The sequence below is a fragment of the Cannabis sativa genome, chromosome 8 (genome assembly GCF_029168945.1).
Source record: "Cannabis sativa cultivar Pink pepper isolate KNU-18-1 chromosome 8, ASM2916894v1, whole genome shotgun sequence".
In the NCBI taxonomy this organism is placed as follows: domain Eukaryota; kingdom Viridiplantae; phylum Streptophyta; class Magnoliopsida; order Rosales; family Cannabaceae; genus Cannabis; species Cannabis sativa.
In genome coordinates this window covers 31,823,913-31,840,695 of record NC_083608.1, presented here as the reverse complement: position 1 = coordinate 31,840,695, position 16,783 = coordinate 31,823,913, and the positions used below count along the sequence as shown (strand labels likewise).

Here is a 16,783-nt window from a genome sequence, read left to right as displayed (position 1 = left end):
ATCAAATTAAGTTGTAACCACCTAATTTGAAAGATATTCCATTTTAAGTTGACCCAAAATTTTAACAAATTTTCAACTTAAAAAAAATATCCTAAGAATTTTCAATAACTAATTCCTAGAATTCCTCAACTTAATTTTGAAATTCAAAAGATATTCAAATTTAAGTTGATAAAAAAAAATTAGTTAGAAATAACCAATTTACAACTTAAATAGGAATATTTAGTGAATTAATTAAAATAAGCTTCAGAAAGAATCTAGTTAGTTATAATTCATATTTAATAAAATACAAGAAAAATACATATAGTTTATCTAGAAATAATTTCATTAAACTAAGTGTGTTTTTCTTAAATTAATTTCAAAATATACGAATGAAAAATAATTTCATTTACTTTGAAATTAATTATGTTGCTAATCAATTTTATTAGGTTAAACTAATTTAATTAACCTAGTACAATTATTCAAATCAGGCAAATGGGCCTTACAGTTGGGGTTCTTCATGTGAGGAAGGGTTGGGTTCAGTATGTCGTACCCACTGCTATTGGCCCCCTAACTCTCACACAAGGCCCAAAAGAGAGGAATTTAACCTTAAAATGAACAACTGTTATTAATTGAATAGGCCCAAAAAACTCGATGTGCCTAAATAAAATCTATCATGGTGTGACATTTTATTTAGCAACTTAGTTCATCTTAATTTAAAAAATTAAATAAACTACCTATATGCATCTAAACTCAAAGTAAACATATAGGCTCACACATGCACAAAAATTTGGATGGATCCTATCATGTTACAAGGTCATACACAGATGAAAGAAGAATGTAAAATTTACCTGTTACAAATTGTTTACTTGACCTATTGACAATTGAACTATGGATTAAAATCAGATCATTGGATCTGTCAACAAGTTAACCATGGCAATTTAGATCAAGCAATAATAGATTTTATAAAACTTACAAACAAGCTAAAACACATACTCCTGCAACAAGTTGGATAGTGGGATATAGGATTTATTTAATTTTAAATTAATTAATTTCTTTAGAATTTTGAAAATAAATAAATAATAAAAAAAATATTTTCGGTTTAAATAAAAAAAATAAATTTAAATAAATTTAAAATTAAACCTACAATTTTGAAAAATTAGGTTTCAACTAACCTAAATATCTTTTCAAAAAAAAAAAATGCTAACTATCTTTTAAATTTCATATTATTTTATAAATTAAATATCCAATAAAATAAAATGATAATTTAATATCTTTTTTCTGATTTTATAATTTAATTTAAATAAAAAAAAATAACAAAATTTAAAAGTTAGCATAATATCCTATATCTATTCAAAATATCATGATTAAAATAATCTTACTTTAAATTTAAATTAGGTCAATTTATTTAAAATAGAATAATTTAAAAATATTAATATCTGACCTTAAATTTAAAAATAAGATAAAATAATCAAAATTTAAAAATAAGATAACTAATTAAGCAAAAAGATAAATTTTTACCTATTTCAAATTCAAATAACACTAATATCTTAAATTAATTTTAAAAAATCCAATTAATTTAATTCTGATAATTAGATTTGAAATATGAAAAGTAAAAATCAAAATACAAAACTACACAAAAAATCAGAAATTAATTCCATGAAATAGCATGAAAAATCGAAGAAAATCGAAAAAATTGTGAGCTGTACAGATGGTATGCGTTGCATACTCATCCGTGCGCGCTCACTGAGTGCACAGCCGAGAAACCTCGGCGCCAGAGGTTGCTGGTAGGATCTCCGCACGCGCACGAAGGGATTTTAGACATCCCTGCGTGTGTTCATTCGGACAAAACCTGTTTGAACACGCTGCTGACCGAGTGAACCTCGGTTCCTCGCGCGTGAGGGACAGTGATCACCCTATCTTCTTTCAAAACTTCAAAATATCATAACTAATTCAATAAAATTGAAATCAAGTTCTGTAAAAAAATGAATTGCTAAATTTTTTTCCAAACTATCCAACAAAAATAATTCCAGAAACAAAAATTTAATTATTTTTCATAAAATTTCACAAGCATCAATCAATCATCAAATAACACACAGATCAACATGAAACCATCCAAATCACACACAAATCGTTTTAACTCCAAATTTCTTGAAAGTAAATCAATTACCATGGCTCTAAGGCCATTTGTTGGAAATATTTTACCTGGATCTTAGATTTACTAACAAATATGTTATTTAACATCCTAAATATGAACTTCTAAAACAATATGAAATAAACACATATAAAGTATAAGAAACCTTACAGTGGTTGCAATGGAATATAATGTCTCCTTCCACTCAGATCTCTAACCCTTGTATCCTTTCTGTCGCAGAGTATCACCAAGATCTGAGCCCGAATGTCCTTCTCTTGAATCTGGATTCTTCACAATCTTTCACACTATGATTGAGGTACCACTTGATGTGTGTGGGCACTCACTCACTCACTATGGGCTTCGGTTTTCAGAAGTGAAGAAGAGGGCGAGAAGGTGGCGGCTAGGTTTAGGAAGAAGGCTTTGAGATTTCTCTGAAGGAATGAGATGCATCATCTTTTTCCTGAAGCCATCAATACCTATTTATAGTCAACCACCTAGGGCTAGGTTAGATTTATTTGACATTAAAATAATGAAAAAATAAATGATAAATAACCTACATAAGTGGCCGGCCAAGAAGAGGATAATGGGCCCCACTTTTGCAATTTTGCTGTTTTATCATTTCTACATCTCATTTTCTTAAAAACGCCAATTTTTCAATTTTACCCACTTAAATGCCAATTCCAATTATTTAATAACTAAAAATTAATTATTAAATAATATTGTCATTTAATATATTTATTAATTAGACTAACCAAAGTCTCTTAATTAACAAATGAACCCTAGAAACTCTTTCTTCGCAATTTAGCCCTTGCTTAGTGAAAATTCATAAACTAGACATAGTCTAATTTTAGAATTATAATTGATTAATCAAAATCAATTAACTGAGTCTTACAAGTAGTATTGTCTTAACTAGTATGGGGACCATGTGCCTATATATCTAAGCTTCTAATAAGCAGACCAAGAACTTACTAGGTAAATTCACTGACTTATTAATTCCTTGTTCCATACACGCATAGAACTTGGAATTGCACTCTCAGCTATATAGAATGCTCTATATGTTCCACCATATAGATACACTATCAATTATCCATTGTTATAATCCCAATAATCAACGATCCTCTATAGATGATTTACATTGTATAGGGATTAAATTACCGTTACACCCTTCAATGTATTTTATCCTTAAAACATTTAGCCCCGTATAAATGATATTTCAGTGAACTGAAATGAGTACTCACCATTTATCTCTGTTAAGCCAAGCTCGAAGGAAATCATCATTTCACTTCTATTTGCTAGATAGAAGCTATAGATTCCATATCTATGTTTAGCGCTCCCACTCAATTGCACTACCATGTTCCAAAAATGTACGTATCACCCTGACCCAAAAGTAGGCTTAACTAACAAATCAAAGAACATGTATAATACTCCTGAGATTGAACCTAACCATATTAGGATTAAGATCATTTGATCTAGGATCAACTAGGTGATATTGAATTGAATAGATATTACAGTAAGTTTAATATATCTGAATCAAAGTTCAATATCAGTCCCTTCCGATGCATACTCCATGCATCCAACCCAAGCTTTACTTTAACCAATGTTCTGGAAAGAACATAGCACTTATCCAAGGTGCAAGTAAACTATGTCGTAGATTCACATATCAGGTAAACCCTGTGTAATGATAAATCTAGGAATATATATTTAATCACATAATCTTAATTACTTTCCACTGTGCTAACAACACAGTAAACAAGAATATAAATGTGATATGGGTTTGGATGAATTTATAAATCAAATAAACAAGTAAATGATAACATGAACCAAATGACACACAAAGTGATGAAAAATACTTCTGTTTCTTTATTGATAATTAAAGGATACAAATTACATTGAAACAGAATTTTATTTACGGCATAAAACCCAACAATTTGTTAACGCAGATTTTCATTAATTAAATTAATGCATATTTCGTGATGGAGTTGCACAGAAATAATAGTAGGAAAAGGAAAAGAAATAATACAAAGCATTTTTTTACGTGGTTTTGCAGTTGAAATTCTGCATAGTCCACGAGTCTATCTTATTAGATTTCTGATACAAAACTAGGGCTTTTTCTCTAAAGGATTTTTTATCCCTTTATCAGTGTATCCTGCTCCTATTTATAGTTGCATAGGAGGGTAGTTAATTACAAATTAAACTGATATCCTACAACAATAATCCCCTAAAGTTGTCAGATTTGATTATGTCCCACGTAAAATAAATGCAGTTATTATTTGAAATTCACACAACTGTGATTGGTCCGCTTTTATCGGGTCAATCCATACATGCATTAAATACGTTGCAAATGTATCGTGCTGGGACATCTCACTGAGAACATAGCAATAATAACAGTGGCAGCAAGCTGAAGCTTTTCCCATGTCTTTCTGAGGTTGATAATGTAAATCTCGTCATAATTGCGATTGAAGACATAACATTCCATCGAACAATCGCAGTTCTTGGTGACAAGATGAACTTCAGCAGTCAACATCATTTGAATGTCAGTTTCTATATGAGAGAGCTGACTCGACGGAGTAGTGAATCTCATTGAAAGATGTTTGAAGCTGATTAGTGAAGGTACCATGAGTATGCCCTCCTATAGCGAGATGAATGTCTCACTATTCGCTGTTCAAGTTCATTCAATTGTTATACTTAGTTTGTATAATGTATATTATACACTAAGTCTTTTAACAGTCAACATGTCTCGTCTACTTTTCTTCATATGTAAGGAGGTTGACGTCTCGCTTTATACTTCTAACGTAGAATGGTTTCTTGTCATGTATAAAACCTTCAAACTGGCAAGGATTCGGTAGGAGATGAGATTTAGTTGAAAAGGGGCAAGCCCGAGGTGGTTTACAAAATCCTTAAAGTAATCACGAAGGGGGATTGTTGCCCCTGCCCTGATAAGCTCAAGGCTCCAAGCTCCAACCCCGAGGAGTTACTAGTGCTGGGACCATCACACTCCTCGCGTATTATCCTTTCTAGAGGATAACAGCTGAATTCCCCAGGTGCCACAGACATGATAACGCACTCTTTCCGTTGCTTAATGTCGCAGGACTGAAGGATGCCACCAACGTAGGCCCCAATAGACCTAACCTTGGACTCGATGAGTTCTCCCTCGAATCTTACATTGGGGTCCTGAGGGGTCTTTCATTTACGGGGCTAAGGAGATATGATTTCAAACTCAAGGTCACCTGGTTCAAAAGCAACAGTGACGTTGGGTGAAAACATTGGTCTTGCGAGTGGAATAGAAGATAAACACAAGGGTTCAGGCCAGGCAGCATCTCGCAAAAAGCGATGCTTACCCTCAGGAATCTCTTGCAAAAACCGGCTATAATGATTGGCAGTCTCTTCTTGGTTCGACTTAATCAAATAATCTCTAATCCTGCCATCGTTTATTTCCAATTTGGTTTGAGTTTCAAAGTTTTTGGGTTTATATGGGCAAGCTATATGTTTGGGACATTTCGGTATTGCAGATTCTGGAGAATAAATTTTTGAACCAGACTGAGACATCTTTATAAACGAAAGACAATACCAATTCCTGGACGAAGTTTATCAAATCAGAAGCTTGGGGAATATGATAAACCTAAACTATGGCTAAATTCTAAAAAATCACCCAGGAGATACGAACTCTAATTGATAAACCAAATGAAGTAATGGGATGTAAGACAAGTCGTAACTCAAATAAACATAAAAGAAGAATGAGATACTTACTGTGTGAAGTCGAAAAGTCGGATGCTGAAGATTTTTGCAAAAGAGGACGCGGTGGTCGGCGGGATAAATTTTTTGAACACCGAGAAGAGCAGGTCTGAGTAAACTCGTAGGAAGAATGTCAAAGATAAGGATGGCATGCACAAGTTTAGAGAGCTTGAGTGGAAGTTTCAGAAAGCTCAAATTTTTGGAGAAGATGAAAATGGTAGAAAATTTGATTCTTACCATTTTATACCCTGTATTTTTCAATCATCATATTATAATATGGAAGATCTAATGGATGAGAATATAAGGAAAATGGAAAAGATAGACCATTAATGCTATTGATGTGTATCGAAACCATAAAACTGCCAAAATCAAGGACGTGCATTTTTTTTCAAAAGAAATTATGATAAAAATACCCTCTGTAATCATTAAAAAGTACTTTTTTATTAAAAAGAGTCTTTTAAGGGGCAATTGTTATACCTGAAATTCGGCTAGCACATCAGAGGAGGACACGTGTCAAACTGGGAAGAATACGAATCAACACACGTAATGATAAATATATTTGAAATAGAATAACTCGTTAAGTGCAAAATTGACAGAGTATAGTTACAACTCGATTGACTGAAAAGTCTCAAGCGAGATAAAGATATACAAACTGTTACCTCATGCATTAGTGAGAAACCATACAATTTCGTATGTATAAGGCGAGGCGTCAATCTCGCTACGCATCAGAAGACGAGACATGGTGGCTGGAAAGACACTTAGTATATAATACACACTAAGTATAATATTCGAGCGAATCCAAACAATTAATAGCGAGGCGTCCATCTCGCCATAAGAAGGCACACTTCTGGTACCTATACTAATCAGCTTCAGACATCTTTCAATGAGATTCATAATCTTGTCAAGAGCTGACATTCAAATGATGTTGGCTGCTGAAGTTCACCTTGTCGCTGAGAATTGTAATTGTCAGATGGAATGTTACGACTTCAATAGCATAAATGACGAGGCTCATATTGTCAACCTCACTTAGACATAGGAAGATCTCTAGCTCACCATTGGAGTCATTGTTTCTATGTTCCTAACAAGATGATCCCAAGATGATACGTGTTACAACTTATTTAATACATGTTTATATTGACCCAGTAAAAGCAGACCAATCACAGCTGTATGTTTTTCAGATATTAACCACACTTATTTTACGTGGAATGTGATCAAATCCCATGATTTCAGGAGATACTTGTTGTAAAATATCAGTCAATACTGTAATTAACGGCCTAACTATGTAATTATAAATAGAGGCATGTTATACTGAAAAAGGGACGAAAAAATTCATAAAAAAAAGCCCTAGAACTGTATCAGAAATTTAATTAGATTGACTCGTGGACTATGCAGAATTTTAACTACAAAACCACGTAAAAAAAACCTTTGTGTTCTTACTTTTTTCTTTACTATTTCTATATTCTGTGCAAATTTATCATAACTCAGGCTCAAATATGGTTAACGAAAATCTGCGTTAACATTTGTAATCTTATTCTTCTACCTTTCTCATATAATATATATAGTGTATATATATTGTATATTATGTATTGTAACATTTACTTAATCTATTTATTAATTTTTATACTATATTGCAATGAAATTGTAATGTCTTAATTTTATTCCATTATAATATTATCCCTAACGGTTGGAGCTAGTGTAGCTGCAGCCGTGTGTTTGTATTGGTGTTCTACCTTTGTTGTAATGTATTTGCTCGGGTTTGATTAAAGTTTCTTTTTGTTAAAAAAAATCTAATATAGTCATTTTGTTATAAATTTTGAAATGAAACTATTTACTAACTAGTCTATTATTTATTGCCATATGCTATCATTTCCTAATAATTTAATAGCCAAATAAATCTCCCTCCCCTCCCCTTTAAAAAAGAAAAGAAAAAAAAAAATCTCCCTCCCCTCCTATATGTGTTGTGTGCAACACCCTCTTCATCTTCCTTCACCTCACTCCACTTAATAACTTCCCAAAATACACTTTGGACGAAAAAAAGGACTTAGTTGGGTGGGGCCAAACGAACCCAATGTCCGCCACCGCACGCCCTGCGTGGAGCTTAGACGCCGAGCTCGACGGGATCGACCTCGACCCTTCCGATTTTTCCGCCTCGGTCCCACTCAAGAAAGTCCCCAACGGCGACGTTTTCGAGGCGTCCCGCGCCGGTGATGTTGATCGGCTCCGGTACTTGCTCGAGTCCGGTGTTAACGTCAACGCCCGTGACCAGTGGGACTCAGTGGCCCTCTACTACGCTTGTCTCGCCGGCCACCTCGACGCCGCCCGGATGTTGCTCGAGAGCGGCGCCGTTTGTTCCGAGCACACCTTCGATGGCGACCGCTGCCACTACGCGGCTCTCAATTTGAAGGTTCGGAAGCTCTTGAAGGCCTTTGAGGCAAGGCCCCCGCCTTTGGCTCCCTTGCAGGCCGCTCTAAGGGAAACTTTCTTGAGCTGCGGTGCTAATAGGGTGTACTTGGAGCAGGTTGATATGGGTCAGTTTCAGATTTCAGGTGCGTTCTATCTCCATTTTCTGAGTTATGTCGTATTCTGTGTTTGAGTGTTGTATGTACATATGATTAAAGCTTTGGTTGCTGAGAAGCTGAATGGTTATTGGGCTATACCGTTATCGAAACAGTTCAACAATAGCATGCGAACGAATGTGTTTGATATTTTAGGTAGGAATAGGGTAAAGAATCATGGGAATGTTCCGACTTTGAAGGCTTGTTTATTATACATGACAGAATGATGATTCCAATGACTCAAACTATGTCTCACTATCTCTATACAATCGTGTGTTTACTTACACATTTACGAAATTTAACTTAGGTCATTTCCTTATATTGATTAGTGCAATTGGGAAGGACAGCACAATCTGTTGGCATTGATTAGTGAATGTGCCATGGAAGTGCATTATAATTGTGGAAAATAGCGTCAGAGTTTGGTGTCTGTCTCCACTGAGCGTGTCTTATGTTGTGATTTCTCGTATGGAATTTAGATGTACCAATGTGTTACTTGACATGTAATGTTGTGAGTAGGTAATCCATCCAGTCTGGCTTTCAATTCCAACCATTTCCCTCCCGATGTCATATTTCATGTGCAAGGTAGACCCATTGAAGCCCACAGGGTAATTTTGAGCGTTCGATCACCGTTTTTTAAGAGAAAGTTTGAGAATGATTGGAAACACCGTAAGGAAGTGAGATTGGCAAGGGAAAAGTTGTCTTATCCTGCTCTTTATAGCCTCATCCATTTCTTTTACTCTGATAGACTTGAGATTGCGGTTGATGATATGGAAGATCTGGTGAGGATATGCAAAGTATGCAAATGTGAATCTTTACAAAGGATTGTTGAGAAAGAATTGATTCATCAAAAGTTCGCTGACTATAAAGCATTAAAAGATGTCGACAACTCTCAGAAACGGTTCATCTTACAGGGTATATCCCTTCCTGAAGAAGACCGTCTCCCTAGCTCCTTACGTTGCATACTTCAACTTTCCCTCGCCAATTCGACCCTTGATCCTAACTTAATTAATGGTGTTGAGGATTTAATATCTCATGCTGATAGAATGCGTATAAGTAATTTTGAAGATGATCTAGCTGATGTTTGCATTAAAATTGATAAAAAGATTTTCCGTTGCCATCAAGTGGTTTTGGCATCAAGATCAGAGTACTTTAGAGCAAGATTATCACGAATGAAAGATTTTCATGAAGGAAAAGATGGGCTACCTTTTGATACCCTGCCATGTATTGAGGAACATGATTTGAGCATGGAGGCGTTTGAGAAAATGATTGAGTTTATGTAAGTGTATTTTTTTAACTATAGAATTCTGAAGATGCACTAACATTTAGAATGAGAAGTATTACTACTTTTCATATTGTTTCTTTTGATTATGAAAATCAAAAGTTTTGGTGTCAAATTTTTGTATTAGAGATTCCTTCCTAATCTTTCTGTACTAGTTTGGCTACAGTATTCTCATTTTTAATGGTTCCCTGGTTTATGCAGGTATACTGATAGTTTAAAAGATATAAACCCTGAGCAGGTATATTATAACCATTCATGTAGTAATAGTAATAACCTCAAAGTCGCTCTTTTTGGTTTTCTGCCTTTGAAGTTTCTTTTTATGCTAAGTTGAAGATGCATTCAGTTTACGTTATTTTCTTATTTTTATTGTAATAATTGAACAGGCTGAGGAAATCTTTGATGCTGCTTCGAGATACCTATTATTTCCTCTTAAGCGTGCTGTAGCTGATGTGCTACTGCCACACTTGGAAAGAGTTTCACCAGCAGAACTGTGCCAATGGTTGATATTATCAGACATGTAAGACACTTTTTAATTATTATCCATTTTAACATGAGATCACTATAAAAATATTGTGATATTTCTTAGAATATAACCCAGTAAAACACCCAAAAAACCGTAAGTTGTGTAGGCTTGTTAGCATATAACATTGCACTTACATGCTGTAAGTAAAACTAATGACATCTGGAAATGGAATGCTATCTTCCTCTGTTAAATATTCTGGTTGGTATTTCCTTTCTACAAAATTTCAGTTCTTGATAATATTAAGTTTTCAGATACCTCTCATAACCAAATTGAGTTGGAGGCTTAATTAACAACTAAGCAGCAAGATACCTAATACCTTGTTATTACATTTGTATTTTAGGTACGGTGTTCTTAAGGTACGGGAATATTGTCTAGACATGATGGCTTGCAACTTTGAGACATTTGCTCAAACTTGTGAATTCCGAGCAATGCTATTGACACTGCCGCCGCCATCTGGAGATTCTTCACTACGAACAACTGTGCCAAGTGCTCCAGGAGCTGAGGTGAACACGGAACAAAGCAATCTTCTTGATGATCTACGAGAAAAGTGGCTAGAAGCTGAGGCTGCTGATCTTGATGCGAGAGATGAGAGTGCATTAATTTTTGACAAACGCCTTGAGATGCTTATGCTTGTTGCAGAACGGGAAACTGCTGCTGATGGGAATTTAAAAGAAGTAGTTCTTTAGGGCCAGAAGATCAGTACCTCATTCTGCAATAATGCCGAATTAGGGATAATGAAATACTTTTTTTAGGTTTCTATTTTGTTCTTACAAATGTGTATTGTTCAAGTGTTTCTGTAGTTTTGCAAAGTTGGGAGTAAAAGAAAAGTGGAGTTGCAAGTCTTCTTGAGTGCTTGTTTAGTTTTTATGTAATTCAAATTTACTATAACATTTTATCAATACACACCATTTTTTTAATATATAAAAATGCATTATTTACTGATGTTTTTCAATCTTGTTTCTTCTTATTCTGTTAACCCCAGCCTTGCATAAGCACACATTAGATTTCACTATAACTCATAACATGCTGATTTGGGTCAAGGGACATTGACATATTGCTGATTTGCATCATTATTTACTAATATTGACATTGAATAATGAATGGTGTATATTTGAATGAAAAAATATACTGTCTGTCATCAGTACAATGATATTGGACAAGAAAATAATGCATTCTCCAGCCAACATATTATTCGGCAAAATTAATGTAATTTCCTTTCAAAGAATAGACCTAGAAACAAAAATCTATAATCAAAATTTACAAGAGCCCTTTTTTCTAACTTTCTTTTTTCTGTGGTTCACAAGCAAATTAAAATTAACCATTCTCTCTTCCACCTAGAGCAAGCAAGAATTTGTAAACTGCAATTAAAAAACCTCTAGATCCTGTTCATTTGAGAAAATAATTAAAAAATATATATGGAAAAGGGAAAAAAAAAACATTTCTATGTTTTGGCTACTCTTTATCTTCGGTGTCTAGTCCTTCATCTTTTGTAGAGGGCACTTCATTTTCAACATTTTCAGAGGGCTCAATCTTTTCCATCTTTGATTTCTCATCTCCAACCTCTGGGGAGAGATCATCAAGGGCCATGTTAGAGACCTCATTGGACAGAACTGCTTCATTTTCACTGCCGACAGAAGCTGTGGGCGATCCATCAGATGCATTCTCTGAGTCAGCAGCTTGTTGCTGCAAGCTCCAGTACATGATGCTTGCTGTCAAAATGAGAATCATCTTCTGATTGACCTGTGGCAAACAAAGGCACGACAATAGTTTTTAATGTTAAGTGCTTAAGAGGTACTTTAACCTCAAACCTTGAGGGAGCAAACAGCACACTGCAAACTTGACTGTTCGAGCTTTCCGATTGGGTTGTTATAAACTCTTTACTTTTATTTACACAAAAGAGGCAATCAGTATAATAATTCATATCCATGAAGGCACAAATAATTTACCTCTATAATATCTTCAGGTAACAAAAAAATGGAGCAGCCAAGCTTCCTAGCAACACTGATTATATATGTAGCATTCAATTTCTTGTCTTCATCTGACAATTTAATAACAAAATAGAATGGTTAATAAAAATGCAAAAACATAAAAAACATTATCATTCTAAGGAGATGTATAAATGGAAAAGGTGCTAGAAGTAAAGATTAGTTGATAGTGAAACTTTACCAGTCTCCCCCTTAGTGACAACACTCCAGTTTACCACCCTTGGTTCAACAGCACTAAGAAGCTCAAGGAAGAAGATTCCATTTGAAAGATTTTTATCCTATAGCATAAATATATGATGAGTTCCCAGGCCAAATGGTAAATGAAAATTTATAGCAAAAGATGTCATTTTTCATATTTTTACCTTGAAACTGTCCATTTGGGAGGTTCTACCTGCTTTCTTCACAATGTTATTTGCCCAGGTTAGAATGTCAGCATCAGTAATCTCTTTCCCCTTCTTACCTTGGGAATGAGATCTTAAATTTTTCAAGAGTTTGAGCATAGAAAACCTCATCAACTGCCACAAATATGCTGGATATATATAATAGCCAAAGTTAAATCGTCATTTCAACAGAAAAATCAAATTCAAGGCTAAAAACTTGGTAGAGCAAAATTACATGGAGTTTCATCTGAAAAAGAATGTAACTCTACCATCTATGGATAAAATCCAAGTACTTGCAGTAAAATTCAAAAATTTCACATACCAACCAAGCATGGTTGCAGGAAATGAGTAGGATTGTACTAATAAAACACCATTTACTGGGAAATTCTTACAAACTTACCCAGTATGAGCTTCTTATTCCCTTGCACAATATCATTCCCAGCTACATTCACAAGAGAGAAATTTAAATCCTTTCCAATCAGTATAACTTGGTTGCAATTCTCAACTTTTCTGAACGGCATCTTTATAGGGGGCTTTGATGCCTGTTTCCAGTTGACTGAACCAGGTGTAATTTTATCAAGAACTTCCAAAAGGACCCATCTACAGAAACATACGAATAAAGGAATACACTCAATCATGGCTCAACCATGTTGCAGATTCATATACGGGGATTAAGAAGCCGGGAGAGAATGAAAAGCTTACCCATTTCTGACATCCTCAAAAACATTGTTGATATAGGTAGCAATTCCAAGACTGTTAATCCATAGTCTAAAACATCTCTCTTCCCGAGAAGTTTGAGCATCATCAGTCATCATCTCAGCAAATGACATTTTTTTGCTGTCAACGGTCAATCCATTCCTGCACACAGAATAAAGTGGAATTAACAACTTTTGTCATGCCCGATGGGGAATAGCTCCAAGACATTACAGAAAACCAAACAACAATTGTTGCTCCTTACCTGTGCTGGAATATCTGAGCCACAAATGCAAGATTAAGATTTGGCGAGCCCTCAACAATGTCCTTAGGAGTCAGGTATCTTTTGCAATCCAATTTTTCTGCATGCTCGAGAATCATATTTGCTCTTTCTGCTGGATCCTTCTTGTCCAATGTAGCGGGACCTGAGTACTCTGGTGCAAGAGCATTAAGGAGGTAAGCATAGGCTTCTCCATCCTGCATATAAACGAGTATAATACCATCATGATTCATGAATACAAAACATGACATCTCAGAAGCTTAACGAATCATGTTTAAATATTGGCTTAAAATTATATTACAGAAGTTTAAGCATAAAGTGAACAGCCAATAAAAAATTGAGGCATTATCTTACCTTCACATCAGAAGAGAAATTTGTAACCTGTTTCTCATACCCAGCCTTTTTCAGATGAAAATTCATCCATTTCAATAAAACCTTTTCAGGTGATAAACCCAAGAGCTCCTCCACATCCTGCCAAGTAATATAGCATCTCAAGTAAATAAATTATAGAATGTATGATAAAGGAATTGTGAAAAAAAGTTTATTCAATGAACTTATCAAACTAGAAGGATATAAAATAGAAATTTCATAACCTTGCTGTCATCCACCAATTCAACAAGTTGTGGAGTTTTCTTCAGATTGAGATCAGCTAGTAGTTGAATCTGATGCACCGAATGAAAAAAATCATATCATTAAGACCTCATTACCTCAACTTTTAATGAATAGCTTCTATGTTCTAAGATTTCAAATTGAAACAGTAAGAATACCTTAATTATTTGGGATATTAATCCTAGTAAAAGATGTGGCTGCAGAGTAAAAACCAAGGAGAACAAACATTAGAGAGAAGTTTTAAAGCTAATATCATCCAAGAAAAATATATTACAAACAGAACTTCAACTAAAATCTAGCAGTCAGTAACATACTCTTCCCTCAATTAAGTCCTGCGTGCCAATATTAACTACAGTGCAGCCAATAGCCTTTGCGGAATTAAGGCAAAGGGTATGATTCTCATTCCTCTCCCACGGATTGAGGACTGCTTTAGTGTTGATTGCTCGCTCATCTATAGTCCCAGGAACAGCTACGTTAATAAGTTTGCTGCATGAAGCAGTAATTGGCATCATCAAATTTGAAAAGTAGGACAGTACACTAATTACAGTTTTCTTTTTCTTTTTTGATAATCACTAATCACAATTTTCAATTGTTTCTAGCACACCTACCATAGAAGAACACCATCTTTTGCAAGATCAAACAATGCATTTGTGGACGGATCTATTGGAAGATATTTTTTCAAGAAAGGATCTTCAGCAAGAAAGCTGTTAATGTGGGCAACATAAGAAGCCCTCTCGGATTCATTAATTGCATGGTGGACAGTTGTTGTGGTTGCCTTAAGAAATGAAGATGAACTTTTTGAACCACCTGATTTTTCTGTAGCCCGAGTTTGCAAACTCAAATGAGCCTGCCAATCAACAATTATAAGAGTTGTTTATTTCTATTCATTTCATCTTCCAAAAACATGAGAAAATGATGCTTATTATGCACTTTGATATCTACCACAGTGCCACACACTTATTTCCTTTTCATATGATACTGAAGCTTACTTGTTATATACCTATTGATTGTATACATAAAATTTAGCATTGCAGGATTACACAAAACATAAGATTCAAGCAATAAGCTAATAAAATGAGCATCTATAAAGGACTTACTCTGAGGAAGGATTCAAAATCGATTTCTTCTCCCGCGTCCTTATATGATTCCTCCAAAGCAGTCTTAATCTCATCCTCGGTGAACAATTCACTGAAGGCCTTCATTTTCACAAAGAGAGATGGCAAATCTCCCACCGTGACTCTACCTGATTGAGTCCTTACTGAGAGGAACTAAAACCAATGCAACACATTTCACATTTTACTAAGATTGCTAATTTATCATATTAAGGAAAAAATTAGGAACCAGTATCATAATCCAAAGTCAACTAAAAACGCAGAATTCATAACCAACAATGAAAAACAAAAGCCAAATGCTTACTCTTGATTTGAGAGTCCGGAGCTCCACTTGGGTGAATTGGCTTTGCAGCCATGGATCAGAAACAATGACACCCACAAAACTCGACATCTTTACCTTCGTTTCAACCGAATAAAAAAGAACACTGATTCATAATTCACAGGATTATCCATAAACAACAAGTTAGCATGAAATTCAATGGCCAATACAACAATCGAAACTCATACGCCTATTCATATATGGGAAGACAAACGATAGACGAATCCAGAAAACCAAAAAAAAAAACGGGTACAGAAATCAAAACTCGCATTTCTCAGATGTAAGAAAATAAAGGAAAATCGAAAAGGAAAAGAAAAACGACAATACACGCAATAAACGAAGAATCCCAAGAAAGAACATGATTCCATGTATATGTATGCATACCTTGTATGAATTATAGAATCAGAAATCCAGGTTGAAATTACAGAGCTTTTGCATTATTCAACATAACACGGGTTTGGGTGTGGCCTGTGGTGGTCGAGAGAGAGAGAGAGAGAGAGAGAGAGAGAGAGGAGTTCTTTTTTGGTGAAATGAAGAAAAGAAAGGAGAGAAAAGCGTGGTGGCAATAGGGACCCCGAATAGGCAGGGGAAGGAGAGAGAGAGAGAGAGAGAGAGAGAGAGAGAGGGGTTTGGATGAGTAATAGTAGTAGGAGAAGGAAGGAGGAGGAGATATACATATACATACAAATACAATTACAAAACACCTTTCCTCGTCTTCCTGCTTCCACCTTTCATTCAATGTTTCGTGGGCGACGTTTGTTTCGTTCCTATTCAATTCAGCTTTTTCACTCAATTCTTTCTCTTCTTTTTAATAATGTTATAAAAAATAAAACAATAAAAATTTGAGGCTTAGTAGGGACAAAGACCAACCGACCAACGTTTTCTTTGTTGTTTTATTATTTGGGGTTTTTTCTCCTAATCTCCTAGGAGTCTTAATTACTTTACTAACAAAAATATATATATAAGAATCCTTTTGTTTTTTTTTCCAAAATATTTTTAAAAAAATCCAAATTTAATATTATAATGGTTTATCGAGATTTTTGAAAATTAAATATTTAAAAACTAAAGAAAGATTAAAATATAAAAATTAACTATATAAAATTTTTTACGTAGTTCATGTGTTAATTAATCTTAGTCTACGAGTTAGTGTTTTTACAATATTTTACAGGAAATTCTAACTTTGTACTCTTAGTTTCTATTGAAGAA

General features: G+C 34.6%; 2 protein-coding genes across 2 annotated transcripts; one reads left to right on the top strand and one right to left on the bottom strand.

The window, feature by feature from the left end:
* The first annotated feature begins 7,732 nt into the window (after nt 1–7,732).
* Nucleotides 7,733–11,141, top strand: LOC115698685 (BTB/POZ domain-containing protein At2g04740). Its single transcript, XM_030625822.2, has 5 exons — nt 7,733–8,388; nt 8,914–9,673; nt 9,878–9,914; nt 10,060–10,193; nt 10,540–11,141. The coding sequence occupies exons 1-5, from the start codon at nt 7,911–7,913 to the stop codon at nt 10,883–10,885; spliced, it is 1,755 nt and encodes a 584-aa protein (XP_030481682.1). The 5' UTR covers nt 7,733–7,910; the 3' UTR covers nt 10,886–11,141.
* Nucleotides 11,142–11,288: 147 nt separating this feature from the next.
* Nucleotides 11,289–16,430, bottom strand: LOC115698684 (fimbrin-5). Its single transcript, XM_030625820.2, has 15 exons — nt 15,962–16,430; nt 15,563–15,683; nt 15,244–15,414; nt 14,755–14,993; nt 14,461–14,632; nt 14,305–14,343; nt 14,131–14,199; nt 13,892–14,008; nt 13,523–13,734; nt 13,267–13,422; nt 12,965–13,164; nt 12,547–12,713; nt 12,366–12,462; nt 12,146–12,237; nt 11,289–11,939 (listed from the first exon to the last, which is right to left on the bottom strand). Exons 2-15 carry the CDS (start codon nt 15,647–15,649, stop codon nt 11,652–11,654), a joined length of 2,106 nt encoding a protein of 701 aa, XP_030481680.1. The 5' UTR covers nt 15,650–15,683; nt 15,962–16,430; the 3' UTR covers nt 11,289–11,651.
* Between the last annotated feature and the right edge of the window lie 353 nt (nt 16,431–16,783).

Coding starts and splice junctions, on each gene's coding strand:
- LOC115698684 (XM_030625820.2), bottom strand. CDS start 15,649: ATGTCGAGTTTTGTGGGTGTCATTGTTTCTGATCCATGGCTGCAAAGC. Junction 14,994..15,243: donor ATTTTGAATCCTTCCTCAGA/GTAAGTCCTTTA, acceptor GTTGATTGGCAG/GCTCATTTGAGTTTGCAAAC. Junction 14,009..14,130: donor AATTGGTGGATGACAGCAAG/GTTATGAAATTT, acceptor ATTACTTGGCAG/GATGTGGAGGAGCTCTTGGG.
- LOC115698685 (XM_030625822.2), top strand. CDS start 7,911: ATGTCCGCCACCGCACGCCCTGCGTGGAGCTTAGACGCCGAGCTCGAC. Junction 9,915..10,059: donor AAGATATAAACCCTGAGCAG/GTATATTATAAC, acceptor ATAATTGAACAG/GCTGAGGAAATCTTTGATGC. Junction 10,194..10,539: donor TGGTTGATATTATCAGACAT/GTAAGACACTTT, acceptor TTTGTATTTTAG/GTACGGTGTTCTTAAGGTAC.